This window comes from Aquarana catesbeiana, linkage group LG03 (genome assembly GCF_042186555.1).
Source record: "Aquarana catesbeiana isolate 2022-GZ linkage group LG03, ASM4218655v1, whole genome shotgun sequence".
Classification (NCBI taxonomy): domain Eukaryota; kingdom Metazoa; phylum Chordata; class Amphibia; order Anura; family Ranidae; genus Aquarana; species Aquarana catesbeiana.
In genome coordinates this window covers 141,439,644-141,466,354 of record NC_133326.1, presented here as the reverse complement: position 1 = coordinate 141,466,354, position 26,711 = coordinate 141,439,644, and the positions used below count along the sequence as shown (strand labels likewise).

The window sequence follows — 26,711 nt, the reverse complement described above, 5'->3', positions numbered from 1 at the left end:
GCCGCCGTTATTATACTGCGGCAGGTCGGCACGATCCCGCGAGCCATCATAGCTATACATCAGCTCCTTTAAGCGGGAAAGGAGGAGGCGTGCCCACGCACCCTCTGCACTGCGGGGGTGCCGATGCTCGTGGCCGACGATCGCGATGACCGCCGGCTGCGAGTGATTGCGGGCACGAGAGGCAGAACAGAGACGCGTGCGTGTAAACACACAAATCCCTGTTCCGTGAGGAGAGGCAGCTAGGAACCAGGGCCGGTACAAGGGGTGGGCAGAAGGGGCGGATGCCCTGGGTGGGACCATTTACTGGAGGAAGGGGGGCGCAGTAGAGGCCACGCTACAGACTGCTTTGATCTGTGGCTGCAGCGCTCCCCTCCCACCTCCTCCACTTCTTTGACACACAGCGCCGGGAGCGCTGTGTGTCACACAGCTGGGTCTGTGTGTGTGTTCGGCGGCGCCGTAAAAAGGACCCGCCCCCTTAGACTGGCTCATGTGGTAGCAGATTGAACCAGTGTTCCGCCTATCACACGAGCCAGTCTAGGGGGGCGGGACCTTGTTACGCCGCCGAACACACACACAGACCCAGCTGTGTGACACACAGCGCTGCAAGAGATGTCGGAGATGTGATCCATCCAGGGCAGGCTATGGTGAGTCTGCATTCATAGGCAAAGTGAGGCTGAAAATATGGTCACAGAGAGAGAGGCTGCGATTATGGTCACACAGGCTGCGATTATGGTCACAGAGGCTGCGATTATGGTCACAGAGAGGCTGCAATTATGGGCACAGAGAGGCTGCAATTATGGGCACAGAGGCTGCGATTATGGGCACAGAGGCTGTGATTATGGTCACAGAGGCTGCAATTATGGTCACAGAGAGGCTGCGATTATGGGCACAGAGAGGCTGCAATTATGGGCACAGAGAGGCTGCAATTATGGTCACAGAGGCTGCGATTATGGTCACAGAGAGGTTGCAATTATGATCACACAGGCTGCAATTATGGTCACAGAGGCTGCGATTATGGTCACAGAGAGGCTGCAATTATGGGCACAGAGAGGCTGCAATTATGGGCACAGAGAGGCTGCGATTATGGGCACAGAGAGGCTGCAATTATGGGCACATAGGCTGCGATTATGGTCACACAGGCTGTGATTATGGTCAGAGAGGCTGCGATTATATTCACAGAGAGAGAGGCTGCGATTATGGTCACACAGGCTGCGATTATGGTCACAGAGGCTGCGATTATGGTCAGAGAGAGAAAGGCTGCGATTATGGTCACACAGGCTGTGATTATGGTCACAGAGGCTGCGATTATGGTCACAGAGAGGCTGCGATTATGGTCACAGAGAGGCTGCGATTATGGTCACAGAGAGGCTGCAATTATGGGCACAGAGGCTGCAATTATGGGCACAGAGGCTGCAATTATGGGCACAGAGGCTGCGATTATGGTCACAGAGAGAGAGGCTGCGATTATGGTCACACAGGCTGTGATTATGGTCACAGAGGCTGCGATTATGGTCACAGAGGCTGCGATTATGGGCACAGAGAGGCTGCAATTATGGGCACAGAGAGGCTGCAATTATGGGCACAGAGAGGCTGCAATTATGGGCACAGAGAGGCTGCAATTATGGGCACAGAGGCTGCGATTATGGGCACAGAGGTTGCGATTATGGTCACAGAGAGGCTGCAATTATGGTCACAGAGGCTGCGATTATGGGCACAGAGAGAGAGGCTGAAACTATGGGCACAGAGAGGCTGCGATTATGGGCACAGAGGCTGCGATTATGGGCACAAAGAGAGAGGCTGAAACTATGGGCACAGAGAGGCTGCGATTATGGGCACAGAGGCTGCAACTATGGGCACAGAGAGGCTGCGATTATGGACACAGAGGCTGCGATTATGGGCACAAAGAGAGAGGCTGAAACTATGGGCACAGAGAGGCTGCGATTATGGTCACAGAGGCTGCGATTATGGGCACAGTGAGGCTGCAATTATGGGCATAGTGAGGCAGCATTGATAGGCACAGCGGTAGGCTGCATTTGATGGGCACTGGTGAGACTGCATTGATCTATTGTAGCATGTCTGCAATCTCTGAGGGGAGTTTGCTTAATTAGCAATGGTATTGGTAATATGCAGCAGGAAGGGGGTTAATGCACTGTCACTGATGCATTAGTATAGATCCCATCGTCTGTAGGCGCTGTAGCTTTTCACAGGGGGGGGGCGCAGTTTTTCATCTTCGCCCTGGGCACCGGATGACCTTGTCCCGGCACTGCTAGGAACCACGATCTGTCATCCCCTTTATTCAGTCCCCTCCCCCTACAGTTAGAACACACAGTCATGGAACACAGTCAACCCCTTGATCACCCCCTAGTGTTAACCTCTTCCCTGCCAGTGACATTTATACAGTAATCAGTGCATTTTTAAAGCACTGATTGCTGTATAATTGTCAATGGTCCCAAAAATGTGTCAAAAGTGTCCGATGAATCCGCCATAATGTTGCAGTCACGATAAAAATCGCTGCCATTACTAGTAAAAAAAAAAAAAAGAATAATAAAAATGCCATAAATCTATCCCCTATTTTGTAAATGCTATAACTTTTGCACAAACCAATCAATATACGCTTATTGTGATTTTTTCCCCCAAAAATATGTAGAAGAATACATATCAGCATAAATTGAGAAAAAAAAAAATTGGGGATATTTATTATAGCAAAAACTTCAAAATATTGTGTTTTTTCAAAATTGTCGCTTTTTTTTTGTTTATAGCGCAAAAAATAAAAACCGCAGAGATGATCAAATACCACCAAAAGAAAGCTCTGTTTGTGGGAAAAAAAGGATGCCAATTTTGTTTGGTTACAGCGTCGCACGACAGCGCAATTGTCAGTTAAAGCGACGCAGTGGCGAATCGCAAAAAATGCTCTGGTCATTGAGCAGCTAAATCTTCCGGGGCTGCAGTGGTTAAAGCTGAACCAAAAGCCATTAGCTAAAAGACAGTGATAAGCTCAGCTGTCTTCAGACACAAGTCCGAACCCCCTGAGCTACCTCGCCGGAAATGCTGTCAAAGCCGACAGGAGGCCAGGGCAGCATTCCCCACCCCTCAGCTGCATGTATACATACCCCTTGCATATATGCGGCGGGAGGGGAATGCCACCGCCGCCTATGATTGGCTTTTATGTTTGACAGCTTCCTGGCAGGATAGCTCAGGTAGGTTTGGACTTGATCCCTACTAATAGCTCTGCATTATATGTGAGGATGCTGAGGGACTACCCACAAATCAGAGGGTCAAAAAAGAGTTGAGAGCTGGCTGCGGGGGGAGGCGGAGGATCAGGTAAGTAAAAGTCCTTGTATCAGGCACCTACCCAATGCACATTAGCATGCCTTACATTTGTCCAAAGATTTGCAGCAGTTTCTGTTTTTGTGACCCTCTAGTAGCAGAAACTCACAGAAGTCAATACAGCAGCTAATTAATAATTCTGTAAAGCCTAAAGCCTGGTATCCACTACTAGTTTTTGTTTTCATTCAACCCAGCAGGCTAAAGGGAAAAAAAAAAACTGAAGAGCTCACTCTACAGCGATCTCCCCTGCTATGCAATTGTGTTCCCCCCACCAGAACATGCCGGTTAGCACTCTCAGAGCTGATTGGATGCTGATCAGCAGACCTTTTTCGGTCATGCTCCTTCGACAGAAGCTGGCCGATTGGCTGGCTTCTTTTGGCAGCTGCCGTACACACGGGCCGAATGTCAGACGGTTTTTATTAAACTTGCCGATGCCATACGATATTTGGCCTGTGTGTACTAGGCTTAAATTTAGTCAAACGTTTTTTAAATCAGCACAAGGGACAGTACTTACGGTCAATGTAAAATGTTCCTTGTGCTGATGGTTGCTGCTTTAGTTGAAATCTTCTCTCCTCTGATACACCCCTATATTGGCAATCTTCTGGTGATGCAGGGGTTAATAGAGCTGAGGAACCTGTGACATGAACTCATCAAGAATGCCGACCATACCTGCCCTTCCCACCCTCCTGCTCCATTCTTAGAAGTTGTACTTCAGCTTTTATGAATGAAAAGCTATAAATGGGGAAGGCAGACTTTTTAAATCACCTGACCCACCCTTCCTCCATTCATACAGTAGATTGTTTTTCACTCATGGATGTTATATTACAGCTTCTATGAGTGGAGAAAGAGGGCAGAAAAAGCAGACATAGTTACCACACTTGATAAGTGGCAGTGACTGGTTCCTCAAGTCTATTAAAGTGGTAATAAATGCATTCTATGGATTAAGATAAAAAACATTCTGTGTGCAGCAGCCCCCCTAATACTTACCTGAGCCCCATTTCTATCCAGCGATGTCCACAAGTCCCTCGGCCATACGGGACTCTCCCTCCTGATTGGCTGAGACACAGCAGCGGCGCAATTGGCTTCCAGTGCTATCAATCAAGCTCAGTTAGCCAATCAGGAGAGGGAGCAGGGCCGGCCGCAGCTCCATGTCTGAATGGACACACGGAAGCTGCAGCTCTGCTCAGTGCCCCCATAGCAAGCTGCTTGCCAGGAGCTCCAGCCAGGGGCCCGAGAAGAGGAGGATCCAGGCTGCTCTGTGCAAATCCAAATGCACAGAGGAGGCAAGTATAACATGTTAATTAATTTAATAGAAAAATAAAACAAGACTTTACAATCACTTTAAACTTTAAAGCATTAGAGGATTAAGGCTGTAGAGGGAGATCAGCAGCCATCAGCACATGGGAAACCTCGTTATGAGAGTAAGGGCCATGCCTTTTCTTTTTATAACGTTTGACTATATTTAGCCTTTAATTTAGTACATGCCATATTTTCCCACTTAAAGTGGAACTACACTGCATCTGAGCACCACAGACCAAAATTTGTATAAGTCTATGCCAGACCCTCTATTAGAGCCTGGCATAGGACACTATGCATGTCATTTTAAAAAACGAGCAGTGTAAATACCGATTTTCAGCTGTCTTCAGGCCGGTCACATGACTCGCAGCCGCTTTTTAGCTCCGATGGATTGCTTCTGCGGGAGGAGCCGTGATTTCCCTCTGACATCAGCCGGGGAGATCACGTGGCCGCTCGGCTCCTCCCTCAGAAGCTTTGTCTCGTAGCTGTAAATCGGCCACGAGTCACGTGACCGGCCTGAAGACAGCTCAAAACCGGTATTTACACTGCTAATTTTTTAAAATGATTTACACAGAGTGGTATGCCAGCCTCTAATTGAGTGACTGCCAGTGACAATTGTAGTTTTTAGTTTTTTTCTTCAATAATAGCAGCGGGGGGGTGGGGGGTTCACGGGGGGGGGTGGCGGGGGTGCCAGGCTGAGCGGAGACAGACAGAGAGAGGGAGATGACAGGCAGGAAGGAGGGGGTGAGAGAGGAGAGCAGAGGGGACAGCAGCGTATGACAGAGGGACGCACTCTGACAACAGCAGTCATGATTTTCGTGGTCGGTATAGAGAAGGCATACAGGAAGTGGCAGGTTCAGGGAAGTTTTTTTAACAGTTTAGAGAGGGGCAGATTACAAAGCACAAGCACTGTGCTGTTTAATCTGCTTTAAGGGACCAGGATATGAATTATTTTTTTTTTGGGGGTTAACAAACACTCAAATTCATTTTTAATATTCAAAGCAAATGCAAACCAGTGATGTCTCCATGTTTTTTTTTTTTGCTGAGAAATCCTTTGAAAAACACTCCCTAGCATTTCTGGCTGTGTTCATCTTGAGTAAGGGCAGATGATTCATGTAACATTTCCTTCATTGAATCCATCTGTCCTTAGCCCAGGCATGCATGCAGGAGGGTGTGTTTAGCTGAGAAAACTCCTCCTCCCCTAATGAAGACTCCTGGGATGTATGACATCATTTGCCTAGGCCTGGAAACCAGGAAGTGACATATTAAAAAAAAGTTTAAAACAAGTAAATATGATATACTTTCCTATCCACGTACTAATGCTAGCAGCATAAGGATTAAAAATAGTTACTGCTGATTGAGAGAGGGAAGTTCTGCTTTAAATCTTTAAACAAGTGAGTGATCAGTGTTGTTTCTCATTGGCATAGCGGTAATTCTGAGCAGTAAAGTGGGAATTTATGGCTCAATCTGCAATCCTGTAGTAAATCAGTCTGATAAATTGTTTCAATGCTTCTGCTTGCGGCAAGATGAATCCATACTAGGACCAACCCAAATGTAAATTCTGCAATGTGTGAGCAGCAGTACAATACTACAGATGGCAGTATTAAATTGGACCAAAGTTGTAATATACCTATACTAATATTAAACGAATTGTAAAATAGTTCTTTTAACAAAAACAAAGGGAGTATCACTCTACTCCTATGCATTCTGCAGCCAAGACAATAGAATATGGACTCTGGGGAGTAAAGACAATCAATGAGAAACTGTAGAGATCACATGGGTATCACTTACACCTCTCCTCACGATCGTTCATTTGATAGCGTTCTCGGTTCTCCAACAACCACTAAAGAGCTTGAAAACATTCCTAAAGGGCTTTACCACAATTCTTCAGCCGTCTCCTCTAACACACACAGTGACACTACCCTTTCCAGACCAAGTAGTTTAAACCATGAATTTGGAAACCTCACACCTTTTCATCAAAGGAAAATAGGAAATATAGGGAAATAAAAGGACCATGTATAGAGGGCCACAGTAAACAGAGCTAAACACAATCAGGTACTTCTTAGTATTTATACAAGCTGACATGATAAAAATAAGATCTATTAAAAGGTCTTAAAATTTAAGACCAGGGTTCCCCAAACTTTTCAGTAAGAGGGCCACACTGAAAAAGTTTTAAATATTTGTGGGCAGAAAATTGGTTTTAAAATTGAATTAATAACATTTAAATACATAAAACAAGAAATAACTTTATATTATAAGCCCCATAACATCAGAAAACCCCATTTTTACATAAGAGGGCTTTCACATTAGAACATATAAGATCCCTTTTCTTGCACATCAGAGCTCCCCCTTGCATATAAGACCCCCACTTCCTGCACATCAGATCCCCCTTCTTGCACATCAGAGCCCCTTTCTTGCACATCAAAGCCCCTCCTGGCATATAATATCCCCCTTCCTGCACATCCGATCCCCCTTCTTGGTCATCAGAGACCCTTCTTGCACATCAGAGCCCCCCTTTGCACATCAGAGCCCCCCCTTGCACATTAGATCCCCCTTCTTGCACATCAGAGCCCCCCCTTGCATATAAGACCCCCTTTCCTGCACATCAGAGCCCCCTTCTTGCACACCAGAGCCCCCTTCTTGCACATCAAATCCCCTTTCTTGCACATCAGATCCCCTTTCTTGCACACCAGAGCCCCCTTCTTGCACACCAGAGCAACGTTTTTGCACATCAGATCCCCACTTTTTTGCACATCAGAGACCCCCCTTGCATATAAGATTCCCTTTTTTGCACATCAGATCCCCTTTCTTGCATATCAGAGCCCCCTTCTTGCACACCAGAGCCCCTTTCTTGCACATCAGATCCCCTTTCTTGCACATCAGAGCCCCCCCTTGCATATAAGATCCCCCTTCCTGCTCATCAGATCCCCTTTTTGCACATCAGATCTCCTTTCCTGCACATCAGAGTCCCACCTTACATTTAAGATCCCCCTTCTTGCACATCAAAGCCCCTTCTTGCATAGAATACAGAATACTCTATTAGCCCTTGTTCACATTGGTACGATTTGACATGCGATTTGGCCCGCAGACCAAAGTTTGGAGACCCATTTTAGACCAACAAATAAACTACAATGTTGTTCCATACTAGGATGCCCAATAAGCCAGTAAAGTTTTTTTCATTTTATTCAACATTTGCTTGCTGGGTGGAAAATTTTACTGCATTCAACAGATACAGTGACTGCTTGGGTATAAAGATAGCTGTGGGTGCTGATTGCCAAAATACAATAGCTGGCTGGTAAGGATCCTTCATCCATGTTGTTTAGCATGCACAGAGGTTTCTATTAGATTTCTCTTCTACGAACCACAGGGTGAATGAGAAAAATCTATATGTGTATGAATAGCTTAAAGGATAAGTTCACCTTAAGGAGCAATGTAAATGTTACATCCATATTTCTGGTGTAATGCTCCTATTCCCTTCTCTGTGACAGTAAGCGGGGGATCCTCTCCCCGCACCTGCTGCCCTTTTTTGAAAACACAGCCTCGTCATTCATTCAGAGATTCATGTGAATGAAAACACTACAAGTAAAGTCTGCCAATGCGGCAGACGTACTTGTAGTTTGAATGTGCTGCGAGCGCACTGCTCAGCGTTCATTCGGTCTTCGACTAGCTTTGTAACTGAATGCCCGTACAGAGCTACGGGCACAAAGCTAGAGGTAGACTGTGCAGGAGCACGACACTACACCCATGATCTGCTGATTGTTGATGCAATTCTCTGCAAGCTCTAGTAAAATAAATATTAAAGACTTCTTGCATATTGAAACTTGAAAACGCTGAGTACAGAATTTTTTTACTGATCTAAAATGCAGCCAATTGTTTACAATGTGCCTGTACACACAGACGTATAAACAAGAGCTGTGTATTGATCAATAAAAAAAAGAAATTTGAGTTGCCGATCAATATTTGTGTGCGTTTACTCACAAATACGTGCAAATACTCGCAAATGTGTATGAATATGCATGCATGCCTTGCTTCCTGCTTGTGTGTGCATACGCTCAAATACTCGCAAATACGCGCAAGTGATCTACAGCCCATCCTTTTTTGCCAGGAATGTCTGAAGCTCATACATCAGTACAGTGTGCATGAGGCCTAAATGCACATTATTTTTACCTGCAATTATATGTGCATATATCATTTTTTTAAATATAAACTTAGCTTTTAACTATATGGAGGCAATTCATCCAAATCAAGTAATATTCTGGTAAAGCACTGTGTAATGGAACAGGTGACAAACTTAAATTATTGCCAGAATGGCTTGTTATTGATTGAAAAGCTTCTCTGACCGGGTCAGTTCGCTACAGCTTAACACATGGTATTTTAATTACTATGGTTATTTTCTCATTTGAAGGATCAAAAATGATTTTCTCTATACAATAGTACTTTATGTTACCAGCTATTTTGTATTTCAGATAAAAATTTAATTCACAAACTTTAGTGCTCCCTATAGAAAGGAGCCAAAATATGAGGCATATTTTGGTTGAGATTAAAATAATAATTAATAAAAATAATTAATGAGAAATAAAATCTAGGTACATTTTTAGAGAAATCATGATTGTACAGCGACGCTGTCTTTTTTTAGTTGAATATTTTCAGAGTGAACATGGGAAAAGTAGAATGAGAATGAATGCACAACAAATGACATTAGATTAGGTGTGCTACAGCATTTTCATACTGAGGTCCCAAATTTCTATTGTTCTGGAGCAACACTATGTTAAAGAGGAGCTCCAGTCATTTTTGTGTTTATTAACTGTGGCTTCACACAGGGGTGACTTCAAAGTCGCCCGACTCTGAAGCCACGCCGTACAGCGCAACTTTAGCCACATAAGCAACTTTCATCACCTGCCCCATTTACTGCTACAGGATGTCTGTTCTGCATAGAATCACATATATAAGCGTGATTCTGTCCTTCCAGGTAGGGGGCATGCGCACGCTGCTTCTGCTGTGATTTGTCACTGCAGAAGCACATCAGCGTGTGCTGCCCAATGGATGACCACTGGCACCCACTGGTCGGGAAGGAGACACACTGCCTATGTAAACAAGGCAGAGCTCTGTCCTGTTAGCAGGGATGTGCTGAAATTTGTTTCCCTGCACAGCACACCCCTTAGTGAAAGCAGCACATAGTACATACATAAACACTGGTTAGACATTTAACCCTTTGATTGCCCTAGCTGTTAACCCTTCCCAACAGGGAAGGGGTCCTGCAGCCTCATAGGACAATCAGGGGAGAATGAAAACTCCTCCTACAAGCAACTAGACACTGATAGAAGTCACAAGACTGCTCTAACTGCTGACGAGAAAAGGCTTTTAGCAGTTTATATTTACTAAAATAATCACATTTCCATGTTGTGTGTGCTGTGGGAGACCAGATATAGTGAATGCAGGGTCCTGGGTTTAGTAACACTTTAACTCATAAAATGACATCTCTAAGTGCCGATGAAACTGCTTGTCATCCTCTAGTTCTGTATTCTCCAAGTGTTCACTAGCAACAGCAATGCCTTCAGCTCTGCAAACTGTTCTTGAACAACTGTGTGTTTACAAAAGTACAGTGAAAAACCTAACAAGGAAACTTCACAAATCCTGAGAGCACTGACATAGTTACTTAGTTGTTCCTTTAGTTTGACAACTGTTAGTTACAATTGTCAAACTGCTATTTAGTAATATACATGGTCACTTCAGTATTTAAAAGTTACCATGGAAATGTCATAACACACATACCATTTAGTGCATGTAAGAGCTTGCTAAATATAGTAATAATACATCCCGCTACAGCCGATTACAAAGCAACGTTCGATCGCTGCAGCTATGAAAACACAGTGTGATAAAACCAAATGTGTGGTGCTACCCCAATGTAATTCCAAAGAACAATCTCCAAAAAAAAAAAATGTATATATGAAATCCAGTTCTAAAAAAACTATTCCAAAACCTTGCAGTATTGTGTAGCTGCCTCTTTAAATGGAATGATTCACTAATACAGATGCCAATAGATATAAAGATATGGCGCTTACACACTTAAAGTGATAGTAAACTGCAGTTAAAGAGGTACTGCCCTGCATCTGAGCACCACAAACCAAAAATGCTATGGGACAACAAGCAGGAAGGTATACAACCAAATAAAAGAATACACCGGACACCAGGCTTGGATAAATAATTGGCCGCGGCCGTTTATTATTGGTTTAACACCTTCACACCGACCGTACGCAAATATGCAGCCTCGGCTTGAAGGGGTTGTACCGGGTGATGAATGCAGCTGCACGCATCACCCCCGTACCGTTTTTTAGAGCAAACAGTCGGCTTTCTTGGGATAACAACCAATGCGGCTAAAAGCCGGTTGGCTGTTATCCCAAAGAGCCGGAGGCGCCGTCCCCCTCCCCCGCCGCCTTCCCCATCCCACCGCGAGAGGCCTGAGCGACCAGACGGCACGTCCACCGGCTGGCCGAAAAACTCGAACGAAGCCGGAATCGGCTTTGATCGGGTCTCGGATCTAGTAACCCAGGAAACGACGTCATGACATCACTTCTGGTTTACAGAAGAATTAAAAGCGACAAATTTAAAAAAAATTACAGCATTCAAAACTGCCAAACTTAACGTTTTGAATGCTTTTAAGTGCAAAGGAAGTATCTGGGGGACCCTTCATAAAGAGTACCTGTCACTGACTATTACTGTCACAAGGGAGGTTTACATTTCTTGTGACAGCAATAAAAAGTATCAGAATTTTTTTTTTTTTTAAAGAGACTGTGTAAAAAAAAAAAACAAAAACAAAAAAAAACAATTAAATAATTAAACAAAATTAAATGATTCAATAATTCTAGCACACACCTCCTCTATAACTCTAAACAGGTAACCTGTAGAAATTTTTACAGCATCACGGAGAAATAGAGATTTTTAAGTACCGTCGTTTGTTGCCATTCCACGAGTGTGGGCAATTTCAAAGCATGTCTGTTTACTCGGCGTAACATCATCTTTCACATTGTACAAAATAGTTGAGCTAACTTTACTGTTTTTGTTTTTTTTTTAATTCATGAAAGTGTCTTTTTCCCCCCAAAAAAATGCGTTTGAAAGACCGCTGCGCAAATACCATGTGACATAAAATATTGCAACGATCGCCATTTTATTCTCCAGGGTCTCTGCTAAGAAATTATTACATAATGTTTGGGAGTTCTAAGTAATTTTCTAGTACAAAATACAGATTTTAACTTGAAAGCAACAAATGTCAGAAAAAGGCTTAGGCATGAAAGGGTTAAAAGATATGACAGAATTAAATAAAGAAATAACATTTCAAGAATGACATTACTCAAAGCAGCTTAGCCACCATGTCTCAAGCTGTATCAGAAATCTTTGCAAGCTTTACAATTCTCAATGGTTCTGGAACATTCTGAAGAAGGTCAGGTGACCTAACCCCATAGGCCACATGACCTCACCTCAGAACACTATACCTTAGGCTCCCTGCTGCCTCAGGAAACTGCCTCCTGTCATAGCCCCATGAGGAAACGGGGGTTCCTAGAAACCTCTTTCCCCTTTTTTTTCATTGAATTCACAGTTAATATTCAAAGCAAACTCACCCATTCATCTATGTCTCCATGCTTCATTTAGCTGAGAATTCTTTTTGTAAAAACACCCTCTGGTATTTCTTACAGTGGCCATCTTAAATAAGGGCAGATGATTAATTTAGAATTTACTTCCTGGAATCCATCTGCCCTTAGCTCAGGCATTGGCTTAGCTGAGAACCCTCCCTCCCCTCCTGAATACTCCTGGGACGTATGACATTATCTGCCTAGACCTGAAAACCAGGAAGTAACTGAAAAAATGTAAAAAAAATAAGTTTAAAACAAGTAAATATGATATACTTTCCTGTCCATTTACCAATGTTAGCAGCACAAGGATTAAGTCCATGTTAATTGAGAGAGTGTAGTGTGACAGACTCAGCCAGGACAGAGGCTTTTGGAGGGGACTGCAGGCTAGCCTCTTGCCTACTGACTATGAGCCCTGGCATTCAAGGGAGCTACAAGCATTTAGGAAGATGTCCTGTTATATAATGCAAAAGGACATTTTTACATTTAACAGTCAAGGAAGCCATGATGGTCTTTGCCAACTTAAACTCAGTAAATAGATGTATGTGAAAAGAAAGCTGGTTAATGAGATCTGGAAAGCCTGGGTCTTCTGTTGCCTACTAGTCTGAGGTGGGGTGAGATCACCGTTTGTTATGTGTTTATTGTGCTAATTAACTCACCTATTGTTTCAGTCTGTCTGCTAGCAAACTATTGTGGGATGTTACGATAATGTGTAATATACTTTGTTGTGACCTTGAGCCTGGGCAGTCTGACCTGGAGTGAGTTTGCTGATTAATCACAAAATTGTCTGGGTGGCTAGTTGTTTAATTATCTTAAAGGAGTTGTAAACCCTCAAGGTTTTTCACCTTAATGCATTAAGGTGAAAAACCTTTTGTGCTGCAGCTGCCCCCTAGAGCCCCCCTTTTTCTTACCTAAACCTGATCATTCCAGCGACGGGGACAAGCACAGCAGCTCCAGCTGATGTCTCGGGTGCTCACTGGATAGATTGGCTCCCGCTGTTGTCCATCAAATCCAGTGACACAGGAGTCGGGTTTACCAACACAGAGCTCTGTACAGAGGGAGCGATCTGTCAGTCCCACCCCTGCTTTGCAAAACTGAGAGGTCTTTAGTAAAAAGCAGCACACTGTACACACATTACACAGTTAGGCACACATTTAACCCCTTGGTGGCCCCTAGATGTTAACCCCTTCCCAGCCAGTGTCATTAGTACAGTGACAGTGTATAGTATTATCAGTGAACACTGTATTAATGTCACTGGTGATGTCAGTGGCAGTCAGTCCCCTCCAGCATCAGTTAGTGTCAGATTGTTCACCGCACTATCCCTGTCCCATTATAAGTCACTAATTAGTAGTATAAAAAAGATTAAAAATAAAAATTACAGTATATATACACTATAGTTTGTAGATGCTATAACTTTCACGCAAACCAATCAACATACACATATTGGCATTTTTTTTTATCAAAAACATGTAGCAGAATACATTTTGGCCCAAAACGATGAAGAAATTAGATTTTTTTTATTATTTTACTGGATATGTTTTATAACAGAAAGTAGAAAATGTTGTTTTTGTTTTTTTCCAAATTTATGGTCTATTTTCGTTTATATAATAAAAAGTAATAAAAAACCCAGTGGTAAACAAATACCACCAAAAAAAAAAAAAAAAGCTCTATTCATGTGAGAAAAAAAAAGGACATACATTTTGTTTGGGTGCTATGCAATTGCAACTTAAAATAGCGCAGTGCTGCAAAAAATGGTCTGGTCATGAAGGGGGTAAAACCTTCTGGAGCTGTAATGGTTAAGCCTAGGTTCACACTAGATGTAGTGCAAATTCACTGTGGATTCGGCACCACATCTAAATTGCAACCCGTCAATGCGAACCGTTTGCGGGGTGTACAATCGGTTTGCAAAACGCAGCGCAATTCGCAGAATCTGATCACATGGGTGTGAACACTCATGTGATCTGATTCTGGTGTGGACAAAAAAAAGGGTCCTGCACAAATCGCACCCCAGAGACATGGCATGTAATACGCACAGGAATGTGCTGCGATTCCTATGCGAATTACACGCAGTGTCTTGCACAGCAGCAGTGTAAACCCAGGCTAAAGGAGGAGTTTACATGTTACATCCTAAATATGGAGTGTCACATGTAAACGTGTTCCAGTACCTGCCCTGCTCACCCCCTTCACCTGTTCCCCCCTATAATGAGCGGGGATTCTTCTCTGCAGCCGCTGTCACATTTAAAAATCGACGTGGCTGTGTGGGGGCTCCGCCCGCAAAGCCGTGTCCAGTCTGCCACCACAGCAGGAAGCCTTGTAGTTCTCAATGTACTAGGAGTGATCTGAGTACTTGTAGTCAATTCACTCTTCCTCCAGCTTTGTAACTGAAAGCCATAGGACAGAAAGCTGGAGGGCGCTTCTGCAGGAGCCTGACATTGCACCCGTGATCCACTGACTGCATCTCCAATGCTTTGCAGGCTCGTCTAGGATAAATTAATACATGCAATTTTTTTTCTGCAAAAATATGTGCATTTATTATTTTTTTCCTTAAAAGCCTGGGGGTTCACATTGGTGCACGCAAAACACTGCGTGTGATTCCCACCGCATTCTTGTGCACTTCACATGCAATTTCTGTGCGGCGCGATTTGAGTCATACATTTTGTATGGCTGAAATTGCATCCGCACCAACATGGTGCAGAACCCTTTTTTTCCCCGCATCTGAATGAGACTGCAATAGGTGTTCACACCCATGCGATGCGATTCTGGCAATCGCACAGTGTTTTTGCGATCTGTTTTGTTATTCTAACATTGACACCCTCAGCAGATCGTATGGAAGCCGTGCGATTGCTTTGGAGTGCGATGTGGGAAAATGCAGCGAATGTTGTGCGTTTCCCACATTGCATCAGTGTGAACCAGGGCTAAAGGTGAACTTATCCTTAACTCTAGGTGCACATCTATGCTGCTGTGCTTGCTCTCTTATTTTCGGCGTGTTTTTTGTTCGTTTTTAAACCCTCGTTTTTGCATGCAGGTTTCATGCATTTTACGTTTTCTTCTCTGTATATAGCTGGTTGCTAAGGAGCAGGCCGGGAAGCTGGTTGTCGCCGCGTCCTTAACAACTGATGAGTCATCAGCTGAGTGTAAAAAAAAGGTGAAAAAAAAGCCCTTCGGGTCTGGGATGGATTTTGAGGGGACACCCCCATGCCAACATTTAAATAAAAATTGGTGTGGGGTCCCCCCCAAAATCAATAACAGACCCTTATCCGAGCATGCAGCCCGGCAGGTCAGGAAAGGGAGGGGACGAACGAGCACCCCCCTCTTTTTAATAAAAATCGTTTCTTTTCCCTATTCTCTCTACGGTGGTTTCTTCTCCTTCTTCTCTCTCTCCGGTGGTTTCTTCTTCCTCCGCTGTCTTCTCCCTCCACTGTCTGCTCCTCCCTTTTACCTCCCTGGTGGTTTCTTCTCCCTCTGCCATCTTCTCCCTCCACTGTCTGCTCCTCCCTCTTCTCTATCTGGTGGTTTCTTCTCCCTCTTCTCTCTCTCTGGTGGTTTCTTCTCCCTCCACTGTCTTCTCCCTCCAATGTTACTTCTCCCTCTTCTCTCTCTGGTGGTTTCTTCTCCCTCTTCTCTCTCTCTCTGGTGGTTTCTTCTCCCTCTTCTCTGTCTCTCTGGTGGTTTCTTCTCCCTCTTCGGTGGTTTCTTCTCCCTCCACTGTCTGCTCCTCCCTCTTATCTCTCTGGTGGTTTCTTCTCCCTTTGCCCTCTTCTCCCTTCACTGTCTGCTCCTCCCTCTTATCTCTCTGGTGGTTTCTTCGCCCTCTTCTCTCTCTCTGGTGGTTTCTTCTCCCTCCGCTGTATTCTCCCTCCAATGTTACTTCTCCCTCTTCTCTCTCTGGTGGTTGCTTTTCCCTCTTCTCTCTCTCTGGTGGTTTCTTCTCCCTCTTCTTTCTCTGGTGGTTTCTTTTCCATCTTCTCTCTCTGGTGGTTTCTTCTCCCTCTTCTTTCTCTCTGTTGGTTTCTTCTCCCTCCACTTTCTGCTCCTCCCTCTTATCTCTCTGGTGGTTTCTTCTCCCTCTGCTGTCTTCTCCCTCCAATGTTACTTCTCCCCCTTCTCTCTCTGGTGCTTTCTTCTCCCTCCACTGTCTTCTCCCTCCACTGTCTTCTCCCTCCAATGTTACTTCTCCCCCTTCTCTCTCTGGGGCTTTCTTCTCCCTCTTCTCTCTCCGGTGGTTTCTTCTCCCTCTTCTCTCTCTCCGGTGGTTTCTTCTCCCTCTTCTCTCTGTTCGGTGGTTTCTTCCCCCTCTTCTCTCTCTCTGGTGGTTTCTTCTCCCTCTTCTCTCTCTCTGGTGGTTTCTTCTCCCTCCAATGTTTCTGCTCCCTCTTCTCTTACTGGTGGTGTTGTCTTCATCTGCCGCCGCTGCCCACTAAGGATAAAAAAAACATGGACTTCCTCTGACGCTGGCTGCCTCCATTGTGTCGGCTCCCGCTGTCTGCCATTTCTTATATAGCCATGGGACGTGGCCATCTGGTGATGTCACCCAGAGATCCTGCCCCTTGTGACGTCACGTGACAGGGGGTCGGGATCTGGAGGTCCCCTTGTTAAAGGGGGCTTCCAGATTTTGATAAGCCCCCTGCCTGCAGACCCCCCACAACCACCGGCCAGGGTTGTCGGGAAGAGGCCCTTGTCCCCATTAACATGCCCCCTCCACAAAGCACCACCCCCCAATGTTGAGGGCATGCGGCCTGGTATGGTTCCGGAGCGGGGGATGGGGGGCAATTTTTTTTTGGTGGCAATTTTTTTGTTTACATTCAGCTTTGGCCGGGGGAACCGACAGCTGATGACTCATCAGCTGTTAAGGATGCGGCAGCCGACTTCCTCCTTAGCAACCAGCTATATACAGTGTTTAACCACTTCCAGCCCAAGGACGTCATATGACGTCTTTGACTTTCAGTGGGGATATCTGAATGATGCCTGCAGCTACAGCTATAGCGCCAGTTCTGCCGCTTGATCGTTCGTACAGGCGACGGGAAAGGACAGACCCCCCCCTCTGATGCTTCTCCGGGCTCTCCCGTGCCATCGGGGACCTGGAGAAAGAATACGCCGCCGCCGGATGACGAGCATAGAGATTTCCGGTGACCAGATGATCACCAGTCATCTCTTTGATCGTCGGAGGCCCGGGCGCGACGTTACAGATCGCGGCTCGGGGGCATTCACACTGCAGCGCTGCACTGGCAGGGCATCACAAAACGTCCTGCCAGCAGCTTCTTTGCAGGAGAGGTGAATACAATGCTCCTCCACAGCTCCTCCCTATTGAAAACAATGGGGCAGCGCTGCTATACAAATCTGCCCGCTGTAGCGGTGCTTTGCAGGCGGATTTAACCCCTTTCCGGCCACTAGCAAGGGGTTGAAACTGCCCCTCTAGCAGCTGAATAGCGCCACTAAAACAACGGTAAAGCAGCGCTAAAAATAGCGCTGCTTTACCGCTGACACCCAAGGCGGCTCAGTGTGAAAGGGGTCTTAAAGAGAAAGTGTAAAAATATATCATTTGTTTAATTTAAAGCGCCCCTGTCCCCGTGTGCTCACACACAGAAGCGAACGCACACGTAAGTCTTGCCCACATATGTAAATGCCGTTCAAACCACACATGTGAGGTATCGCTGCGTGCATTAAAGCGTGAGCAACAATTCTAGTACTAGACCTCCTCTGTAACGCTAAACAGGTAACCTGTAAAAAATTTTAAAGCGTCGCCTATGGAGATTTTTAAGTACCGAAGTTTGGCACCATTCCATGAGTGTGTGCAATTTTAAAGCGTGACATGTTGAGTACCTATTTACTCAGTGTAATATCATCTTTCCCATTATACAAAAAAATTGGGCTAACTTTACTGTTTTGTTATTTTTTAATTCATTAAACTGTTTTTTTTTCAAAAAAAAAACGCATTTGAAAAATTGTTGCGCAAATACCATGCAAAATAAAAACTTGCAACGACTGTCATTTTATTCCCTAGGGTGTCTGCTAAAAAAAACATAATACTTGGGGGTTCTGAGTAATTTTCTAGCAAAGAATGATGATTTTTACATGTAGGAGAGAAGTGTCAGAATAGGCCCGGTATGGAAGTGCTTAAACGGAAAGATATAGAACACATAAAAAATTGCATCACAAACACAACTCTTGCGTTTCTGGTGCGATTCCACTGAAGCCTATTACACGCAAAATGTGGGGAAAAGAAATCCCTGACCCTTTCCAAAAACGCACCGGCTGTGAAGTGCATAGATGTGAACGTGTATCATAGGAAACCATGTGAAATGGACTGTAGTGCGTTTCCGCAAACTGCAAAACGCACTAAAAAAAATGTGTAGATGTGAACCTAAGGTTAACGCTTGGAGTGACGCTCAGACGTGAACCGCCCTTCCAATCGCTCAGGTGTGATCAGGGTCGTCATACTCATTGAGTTATATATGTACCTACCTCTAATAACCATAGATCACACTTCTATTGAAAACACCTACAAAATGAATGTCTTGATAGGAAGCCCTTGCAATGGTCCCCTCCCTGCAGACAGTGACACAGCAGCTCAGTGACATGGGACATTGTCAGCACACACGGGGCGATCTGTGCCTGCAATGGGCGGTAGGTGGCCCCGGTGTAATGTACACATCACTCACCCAGAAAAGCATGTTGAAGAAGAAGAGCAAATACTTCACCACCGGGCTGACGAACGAGAAGTCCTCCCCGATGACGTTGGCTGCTGTTGATCTCCTGGCCATGGCCGGTCCCGTCCGATCCGCTCCTATGGAATGTGATCGGTGTGTAGTACACAACCCCCGGGGACGTGTGTGTGCAGATCGGTGCCTGGCCGAGCACAGCGACCGCTAGCATTCCTCTCCTCCAACCTCCCCGGCCATTGTCCGCCTATAGATGAGCCGTACATAGAGGAGCCCCGATCACCCCAGACAGCGCTCCACACCACGGCTAACGTGCGGGGACCAGACGACCACCTGTTGCTGATTGGATCCTCGGAATACAGCCTGAAAAGTGATTGGTGGCCGGGCCTGCCGCTCAGGAGGAGAAGCCACGGAAGGAATGAACACCTGTATGGGGCAGTGACTGCTCGGCGGGGCGCTGGAGCGTGAAGAGCACGACGGCCACAGACAGCGACATTCCATAGAGTGACAGCCTGTTACAGCACAGAGACCAGTGGGGACCGATCATATAGTGACAGCACAGAGATCAGAGTGACAGTCCATATGGTGACAGCAGAGAGTCAGAGTGACAGGCCATATGGTGACAGCAGAGGATCGGTGTGACAGTCCATATGATGACAGCAAAGGATCGGTGTGACAGTCCATATGATGACAGCAAAGGATCGGTGTGACAGTCCATATGATGACAGCAGAGGATCGGTGTGACAGTCCATATGGTGACAGCAAAGGATCGGTGTGACAGTCCATATGATGACAGCAGAGGATCGGTGTGACAGTCCATATGATGACAGCAGAGGATCGGTGTGACAGTCCATATGGTGACAGCAGAGGATCGGTGTGACAGTCCATATGGTGACAGCAGAGGATCGGTGTGACAGTCCATATGATGACAGCAAAGGATCGGTGTGACAGTCCATATGGTGACAGCAAAGGATCGGTGTGACAGTCCATATGGTGACAGCAAAGGATCGGTGTGACAGTCCATATGGTGACAGCAGAGGATCGGTGTGACAGTCCATATGGTGACAGCAGAGGATCGGTGTGACAGTCCATATGGTGACAGCAGAGGATCAAGTGTGACAGTCCATATGGTGACAGCAAAGGATCGGTGTGACAGTCCATATGGTGACAGCAGAGGATCGGTGTGACAGTCCATATGGTGACAGCAGAGGATCGGTGTGACAGTCCATATGATGACAGCAAAGGATCGGTGTGACAGTCCATATGGTGACAGCAGAGGATCGGTGTGACAGTCCATATGATGACAGCAAAGGATCGGTGTGACAGTCCATATGGTGACAGCAAAGGATCGGTGTGACAGTCCATATGGTGACAGCAAAGGATCGGTGTGACAGTCCATATGGTGACAGCAGAGGATCGGTGTGACAGTCCATATGGTGACAGCAGAGGATCGGTGTGACAGTCCATATGGTGACAGCAAAGGATCGGTGTGACAGTCCATATGGTGACAGCAGAGGATCGGTGTGACAGTCCATATGGTGACAGCAGAGGATCGGTGTGACAGTCCATATGGTGACAGCAAAGGATCGGTGTGACAGTCCATATGATGACAGCAGAGGATCGGTGTGACAGTCCATATGGTGACAGCAGAGGATCGGTGTGACAGTCCATATGGTGACAGCAAAGGATCGGTGTGACAGTCCATATGATGACAGCAGAGGATCGGTGTGACAGTCCATATGGTGACAGCAAAGGATCGGTGTGACAGTCCATATGATGACAGCAGAGGATCGGTGTGACAGTCCATATGGTGACAGCAGAGGATCGGTGTGACAGTCCATATGATGACAGCAGAGGATCGGTGTGACAGTCCATATGGTGACAGCAGAGGATCGGTGTGACAGTCCATATGATGACAGCAAAGGATCGGTGTGACAGTCCATATGGTGACAGCAAAGGATCGGTGTGACAGTCCATATGGTGACAGCAAAGGATCGGTGTGACAGTCCATATGGTGACAGCAGAGGATCGGTGTGACAGTCCATATGGTGACAGCAAAGGATCGGTGTGACAGTCCATATGGTGACAGCAGAGGATCGGTGTGACAGTTCATATGATGACAGCCGAGGATCGGTGTGACAGTCCATATGGTGACAGCAGAGGATCGGTGTGACAGTCCATATGATGACAGCAGAGGATCGGTGTGACAGTCTATATGGTGACAGCCGAGGATCAGTGTTTCAGTCCATATGGTGGCGGCCCGTCCATAGGGGGTGTACGGGCGCCGCCCCCACCCAGCAGTCACAATTTTTTTTTTTAAAAAGGCCCCTTTAACCTCTTACCCACTGGGCACTTAAACCCCCATCCTAACCAGACCAATTTTCAGTTTTCGGTGCTCTCACATTTTGAATGACAGTTACTCAGTCATGGAAAACTGTACCCATATGAAATGTTTGTCATTTTTTTCACACAAATAGAGCTTTCTTTTGGTGGTATTTAATCACTGGGGGGGGGGGTTTGCGCTATAAAGGAAAAAAAACAGAAAATTCTGTAAAAAAAATGAATTTTTCTTGGTTTCTGTTATAAAATTTTGAAAATTAGTAATTTTTCTTAATAAATGTTGGCCAAAATTTATACTGCTACATATCTTTGGTAAAAAATAACCCAAATCGGTGTATATTATTTGGTCTGTGTGAAAGTTATAGAGTCCACAAGCTATGGTGCCAATATCTGAAAATTGATCACACCTGATGCACTGAAGACCTATCTCATTTTTTGAGACCCTAACATGCCAGGAAAGTACAAATACCCCCCAAATGACCCCTTTTTGGAAAGTAGACATTCCAATGTATTTAGTAAGAGGTATGGTGAGTTTTTTGAAGTTGTAATTTTTCACAAAATTGTTATATTAGCAAGTTATTTCTCACACACAACATATACATAGCACAAATTACACCCCAAAACACATTCTGCTACTCCTCCTGAGTATGGCGATACCACATGTGTGAGACTTTTACACAGTGTGGCCACATACAGAGGCCCAACATGCAAGGAGCACTGTCAGGCGTTCCTGGAGCATACTGTAAATTATACATATAATTTCTTGACTACCTCTTACACTTTTGAAGGCCCTGGAGCACCAGAACAATGGAAACACCCCAAAAATGACCCCATTTTGGAAAGAAAACAACTCAACGTATAATCTATGAGGCATAATGATTCTTTTGAACATGTCATTTTTTTCTACAAGTTTTTGGAAAATGTGTAAAGAAAATGAAAACGCATTTTTTTTTACACAAAGTTTTCCATTTATACAATATTTCTAACAAATAGCATGTACATGCCAAAAATTACACCCCGAAATAGATTCTCCTACTCCTGAGTACAGCGATACCACATGTATGAGACTTTTACACAGCCTGGCCATATAGAGAGGCCCAACATGCAGGGAGCACCAGCAGGTGTTCTAGGGCCATAAATGTCAAATCTAATTTGGCTGCATGTGACAAGGCACAGTGAGGCTGCATATGATGGGACACAGTGAGGCTGCATATGATGGGGCACATTGAGGCTGCATATGATGGGACACAGTGAGGCTGCATATGATGGGGCACAGTGAGGCTGCATATGATGGGACACAGTGAGGCTGCATATGATGGGGCACAGTGAGGCTGCATATGATGGGACACAGTGAGGCTGCATATGATGGGGCACAGTGAGGCTGCATATGATGGGGAACAGTGAGGCTGCATATGATGGGACACAGTGAGGCTGCATATGATGGGGCACAGTGAGGCTGCATATGATGGGGAACAGTGAGGCTACATATGATGGGGCACAGTGAGGCTGCATATGATGGGGCACAGTGAGGCTGCATATGATGGGGCACAGTGAGGCTGCATATGATGGGGCACAGTGAGGCTGCATATGATGGGGCACAGTGAGGCTGCATTTGATGGGCACAGTGGCTGCGTTTGATGGGCAGTGGCTGTATTTGATGGGGCACAGTGGCAGCATTTCATGGCACAGCGGGAGCATTTGATATGGCACAGTGGCTGCGTTTGATGGCACAGTGGCTGCGTTTGATGGGCATAGTGTCTGCGTTTGGCACAGTGGCAGAAATTGATGGGCACAGTGGCTGCATTTGATGGCACAGTGGCTGTGCTTGATGGTACAATGGCGGCAATTGATGGGCACAGTGGCTGCATTTGATGGCACAGTAGCTGAGTTTGATGGTACAGTGGCGGCAATTGATGGGCACAGTGGCTGCGTTTGATGGGCACAGTGGCTGCCTTTGATGGCACAGTGGCGGCAATTGATGGGCACAGTGGCTGTGTTTGATGGCACAGTGGCTGCGATTGATGGCACAGTGGCTGAGATTGATGGTACAGTGAAGCTGCAATTGATGGGGTTCTTTTTCAGAATTTTTCAGTTTGTTTGCGCCCCCCCCAAAATTTTGAGCACCAGCCACCACTGGTGACAGCAGAGAATCAGTGTGACAGTCTATATGGTGACAGCAGATGATCAGTGTGACAGTCCATATAATGACAGCAGGGGGAAGATCATTTCCTACTGCTTGCTTTTTTTTTTGCTGAATCTGTGAAAAATTCTTATTCTAGACACTATATAAGAATAACTGTACAGTATGTGGATACTGTGGTATGTTTTTACATAATAAAAGAAGCACTTCTCCCTATTGTACACTGAAGGGCACATTCACATTATTGGGTGTTCACTATTCTCCTTATAAGGTTTTTGTAACTTTATTGAAATGTCACAAAGTTGCATTTCATTCAGCTCTATGCACCACAGCACGTTAATAAGTGGTGTAGTGCATCACAATGAGCTGTGTAAAAATGTAACGGTTCGGAGAGGTGCATGCACGCGGCTGACTAGACAGGACATGGCTGCTTAGTGTTCCGCGGATACCGGGACCCGTCAGCCTCATAATGCTGAGTCACAATTGTCTACCGTTTCCCTGAAGTGACTTCTTTAATACTGAGACTCCCAGGCACAATTTATCAATATGTATAGCGGCAAAATAACCAAACTTAATCAGTAAAGAGCCAAGAAGCAATGACGAGAGCCGCACCTAAAATGGCGGCAGCGCCATCCTCCCGCTCTGCACTGTCACAAAAACAGGCACAGACAAGGATTTCTCCTTCCACTCAGCGAGGTGAGCCAGATTTTTGACTTTGGGATGACTCCCATCACTTTACAGTAGGGATGAGCTTCGAGTTCGAGTCGAACTCATGTTCAACTCGAACATTGGCTGTTCGCAAGTTCACCGAACAGCGAACAATTTGGGGTGTTCGCGGCAAATTCGAATGCCGCGGAACACCCTTTAAAAGTCTATGGGAGAAATCAAAAGTGCTAATTTTAAAGGCTAATATGCAAGTTATTGTCATAAAAAGTGTTTGGGGACCCGGGTCCTGCCCCAGGGGACATGGATCAATGCAAAAAAAAGTTTTAAAAATGGCCGTTTTTTCAGGAGCAGTGATTTTAATAATGCTTAAAGTCAATCAATAAAAGTGTAATATCCCTTTAAATTTCGTACCTGGGGGGTGTCTATAGTGTGTCTGTAAAGGGGCGCATGTTTCCTGTGTTTAGAACAGTCTGACAGCAAAATGGCATTTTGAAGGAAAAAACTCATTTAAAACTACCCGCGGCTATTGCATTGCCGACAATACACATAGAAGTTCATTGATAAAAACGGCATGGGAATTCCCCAAAGGGGAACCCCGAACCAAAATTAAAAAAAAAATATGACGTGGGAGTCCTCCTAAATTCCATACCAGGCCCTTCAGGTCTGGTATGGATATTAAGGGGAACCCCGGCCAAAATTAAAAAAAAAAAAATGACGTGGGGTTCCCCCTAAATTCCATACCAGACCCTTCAGGTCTGGTATGGATTTTAAGGGGAACCCCGCGCCAAAAAAAAAAAAAAAAACGGCGTGGGGTCCCCCCAAAAATCCATACCAGACCCTTATCCGAGCACGCAACCTGGCAGGCCGCAGGAAAAGAGGGGGGGGACGAGAGTGCGGCCCCCCCTCCCTCCTGAACCGTACCAGGCCACATGCCCTCAACATTGGGAGGGTGCTTTGGGGTAGCCCCCCAAAACACCTTGTCCCCATGTTGATGAGGACAAGGGCCTCATCCCCACAACCCTGGCCGGTGGTTGTGGGGGTCTGCGGGCGGGGGGCTTATCGGAATCTGGAAGCCCCCTTTAACAAGGTGACCCCCAGATCCCGGCCCCCCCCTGTGTGAAATGGTAATGGGGTACATAAGTACCCCTACCATTTCACGAAAAAAGTGTCAAAAATGTTAAAAATGACAAGAGACAGTTTTTGACAATTCCGTTATTTAAATGCTTCTTCTTTCTTCTATCTTCCTTCATCTTCTGGTTCTTCTGGCTCTTCTGGTTCTTCCTCCGGCGTTCTCGTCCAGCATCTCCTCCGCGGCGTCTTCTATCTTCTTCTCCTCGGGCCGCTCCGCACCCATGGCATAGGGGGGAGGCTCCCGCTCTTCTCTTCTTCTTTTCTTCTCTTCTGTTCTTCTTCATTTTCTTCTCCGGGCCACTCCGCAATCCATGCTGGCATGGAGGGAGGCTCCCGCTGTGTGACGGCGCTCCTCGTCTGACAGTTCTTAAATAACGGGGGGCGGGGCCACCCGGTGACCCCGCCCCCCTCTGACGCACGGTGACTTGACGGGACTTCCCTGTGGCATTCCCCGTGACGTCACAGGGAAGTCCCATCAAGTCACCGTGCGTCAGAGGGGGGCGGGGTTCACCGGGTGGCCCCGCCCACCCGGTTATTTAAGAACTGTCAGACGAGGAGCGCCGTCACACAGCGGGAGCCTCCCTCCATGCAAGCATGGATTGCGGAGCGGCCCGGAGAAGAAAATGAAGAAGAACAGAAGAGAAGAAAAGAAGAAGAGAAGAGCGGGAGCCTCCACCCTATGCCATGGGTGCGGAGCGGCCCGAGGAGAAGAAGATAGAAGACGCCGCGGAGGAGATGCTGGACGAGAACGCCGGAGGAAGAACCAGAAGAGCCAGAAGAACCAGAAGAACCAGAAGATGAAGGAAGATAGAAGAAAGAAGAAGCATTTAAATAAAGGAATTGTCAAAAACTGTCTCTTGTCATTTTTAACATTTTTGACACTTTTTTCGTGAAATGGTAGGGGTACTTATGTACCCCCTTACCATTTCACACAGGGGGGGGGCCGGGATCTGGGGGTCACCTTGTTAAAGGGGGCTTCCAGATTCCGATAAGCCCCCCGCCCGCAGACCCCCACAACCACCGGCCAGGGTTGTGGGGATGAGGCCCTTGTCCTCATCAACATGGGGACAAGGTGTTTTGGGGGGCTACCCCAAAGCACCCTCCCAATGTTGAGGGCATGTGGCCTGGTACGGTTCAGGAGGGAGGGGGGGCCGCACTCTCGTCCCCCCCTCTTTTCCTGCGGCCTGCCAGGTTGCGTGCTCGGATAAGGGTTTGGTATGGATTTTTGGGGGGACCCCACGCCGTTTTTTTTTTTTTTTTTGGCGCGGGGTTCCCCTTAAAATCCATACCAGACCTGAAGGGTCTGGTATGGAATTTAGGGGGAACCCCACGTCATTTTTTTTTTTTAATTTTGGCCGGGGTTCCCCTTAATATCCATACCAGACCTGAAGGGCCTGGTATGGAATTTAGGAGGACTCCCACGTCATATTTTTTTTTTAATTTTGGTTTGGGGTTCCCCTTTGGGGAATTCCCATGCCGTTTTTATCAATGAACTTCTATGTGTATTGTCGGCAATGCAATAGCCGC

General features: G+C 46.0%; 1 protein-coding gene across 2 annotated transcripts in view; it reads right to left on the bottom strand.

Annotated features, from left to right (window-relative positions):
* The window catches only part of TSPAN33 (tetraspanin 33), a 68,667-nt gene extending 49,167 nt beyond the window's left edge, over positions 1 to 19,500 (bottom strand). Inside the window, exon 1 of one of the 2 annotated variants that reach the window (XM_073619340.1) lies at positions 18,908 to 19,500. In XM_073619340.1, the coding sequence (XP_073475441.1) occupies positions 18,908 to 19,009 (102 nt within the window). In that variant the 5' untranslated portion in view covers positions 19,010 to 19,500. The remainder of the gene's footprint in view (positions 1 to 18,907) is intronic. The other variant, XM_073619339.1, reaches the window with a different exon arrangement.
* Positions 19,501 to 26,711: the final 7,211 nt, after the last annotated feature.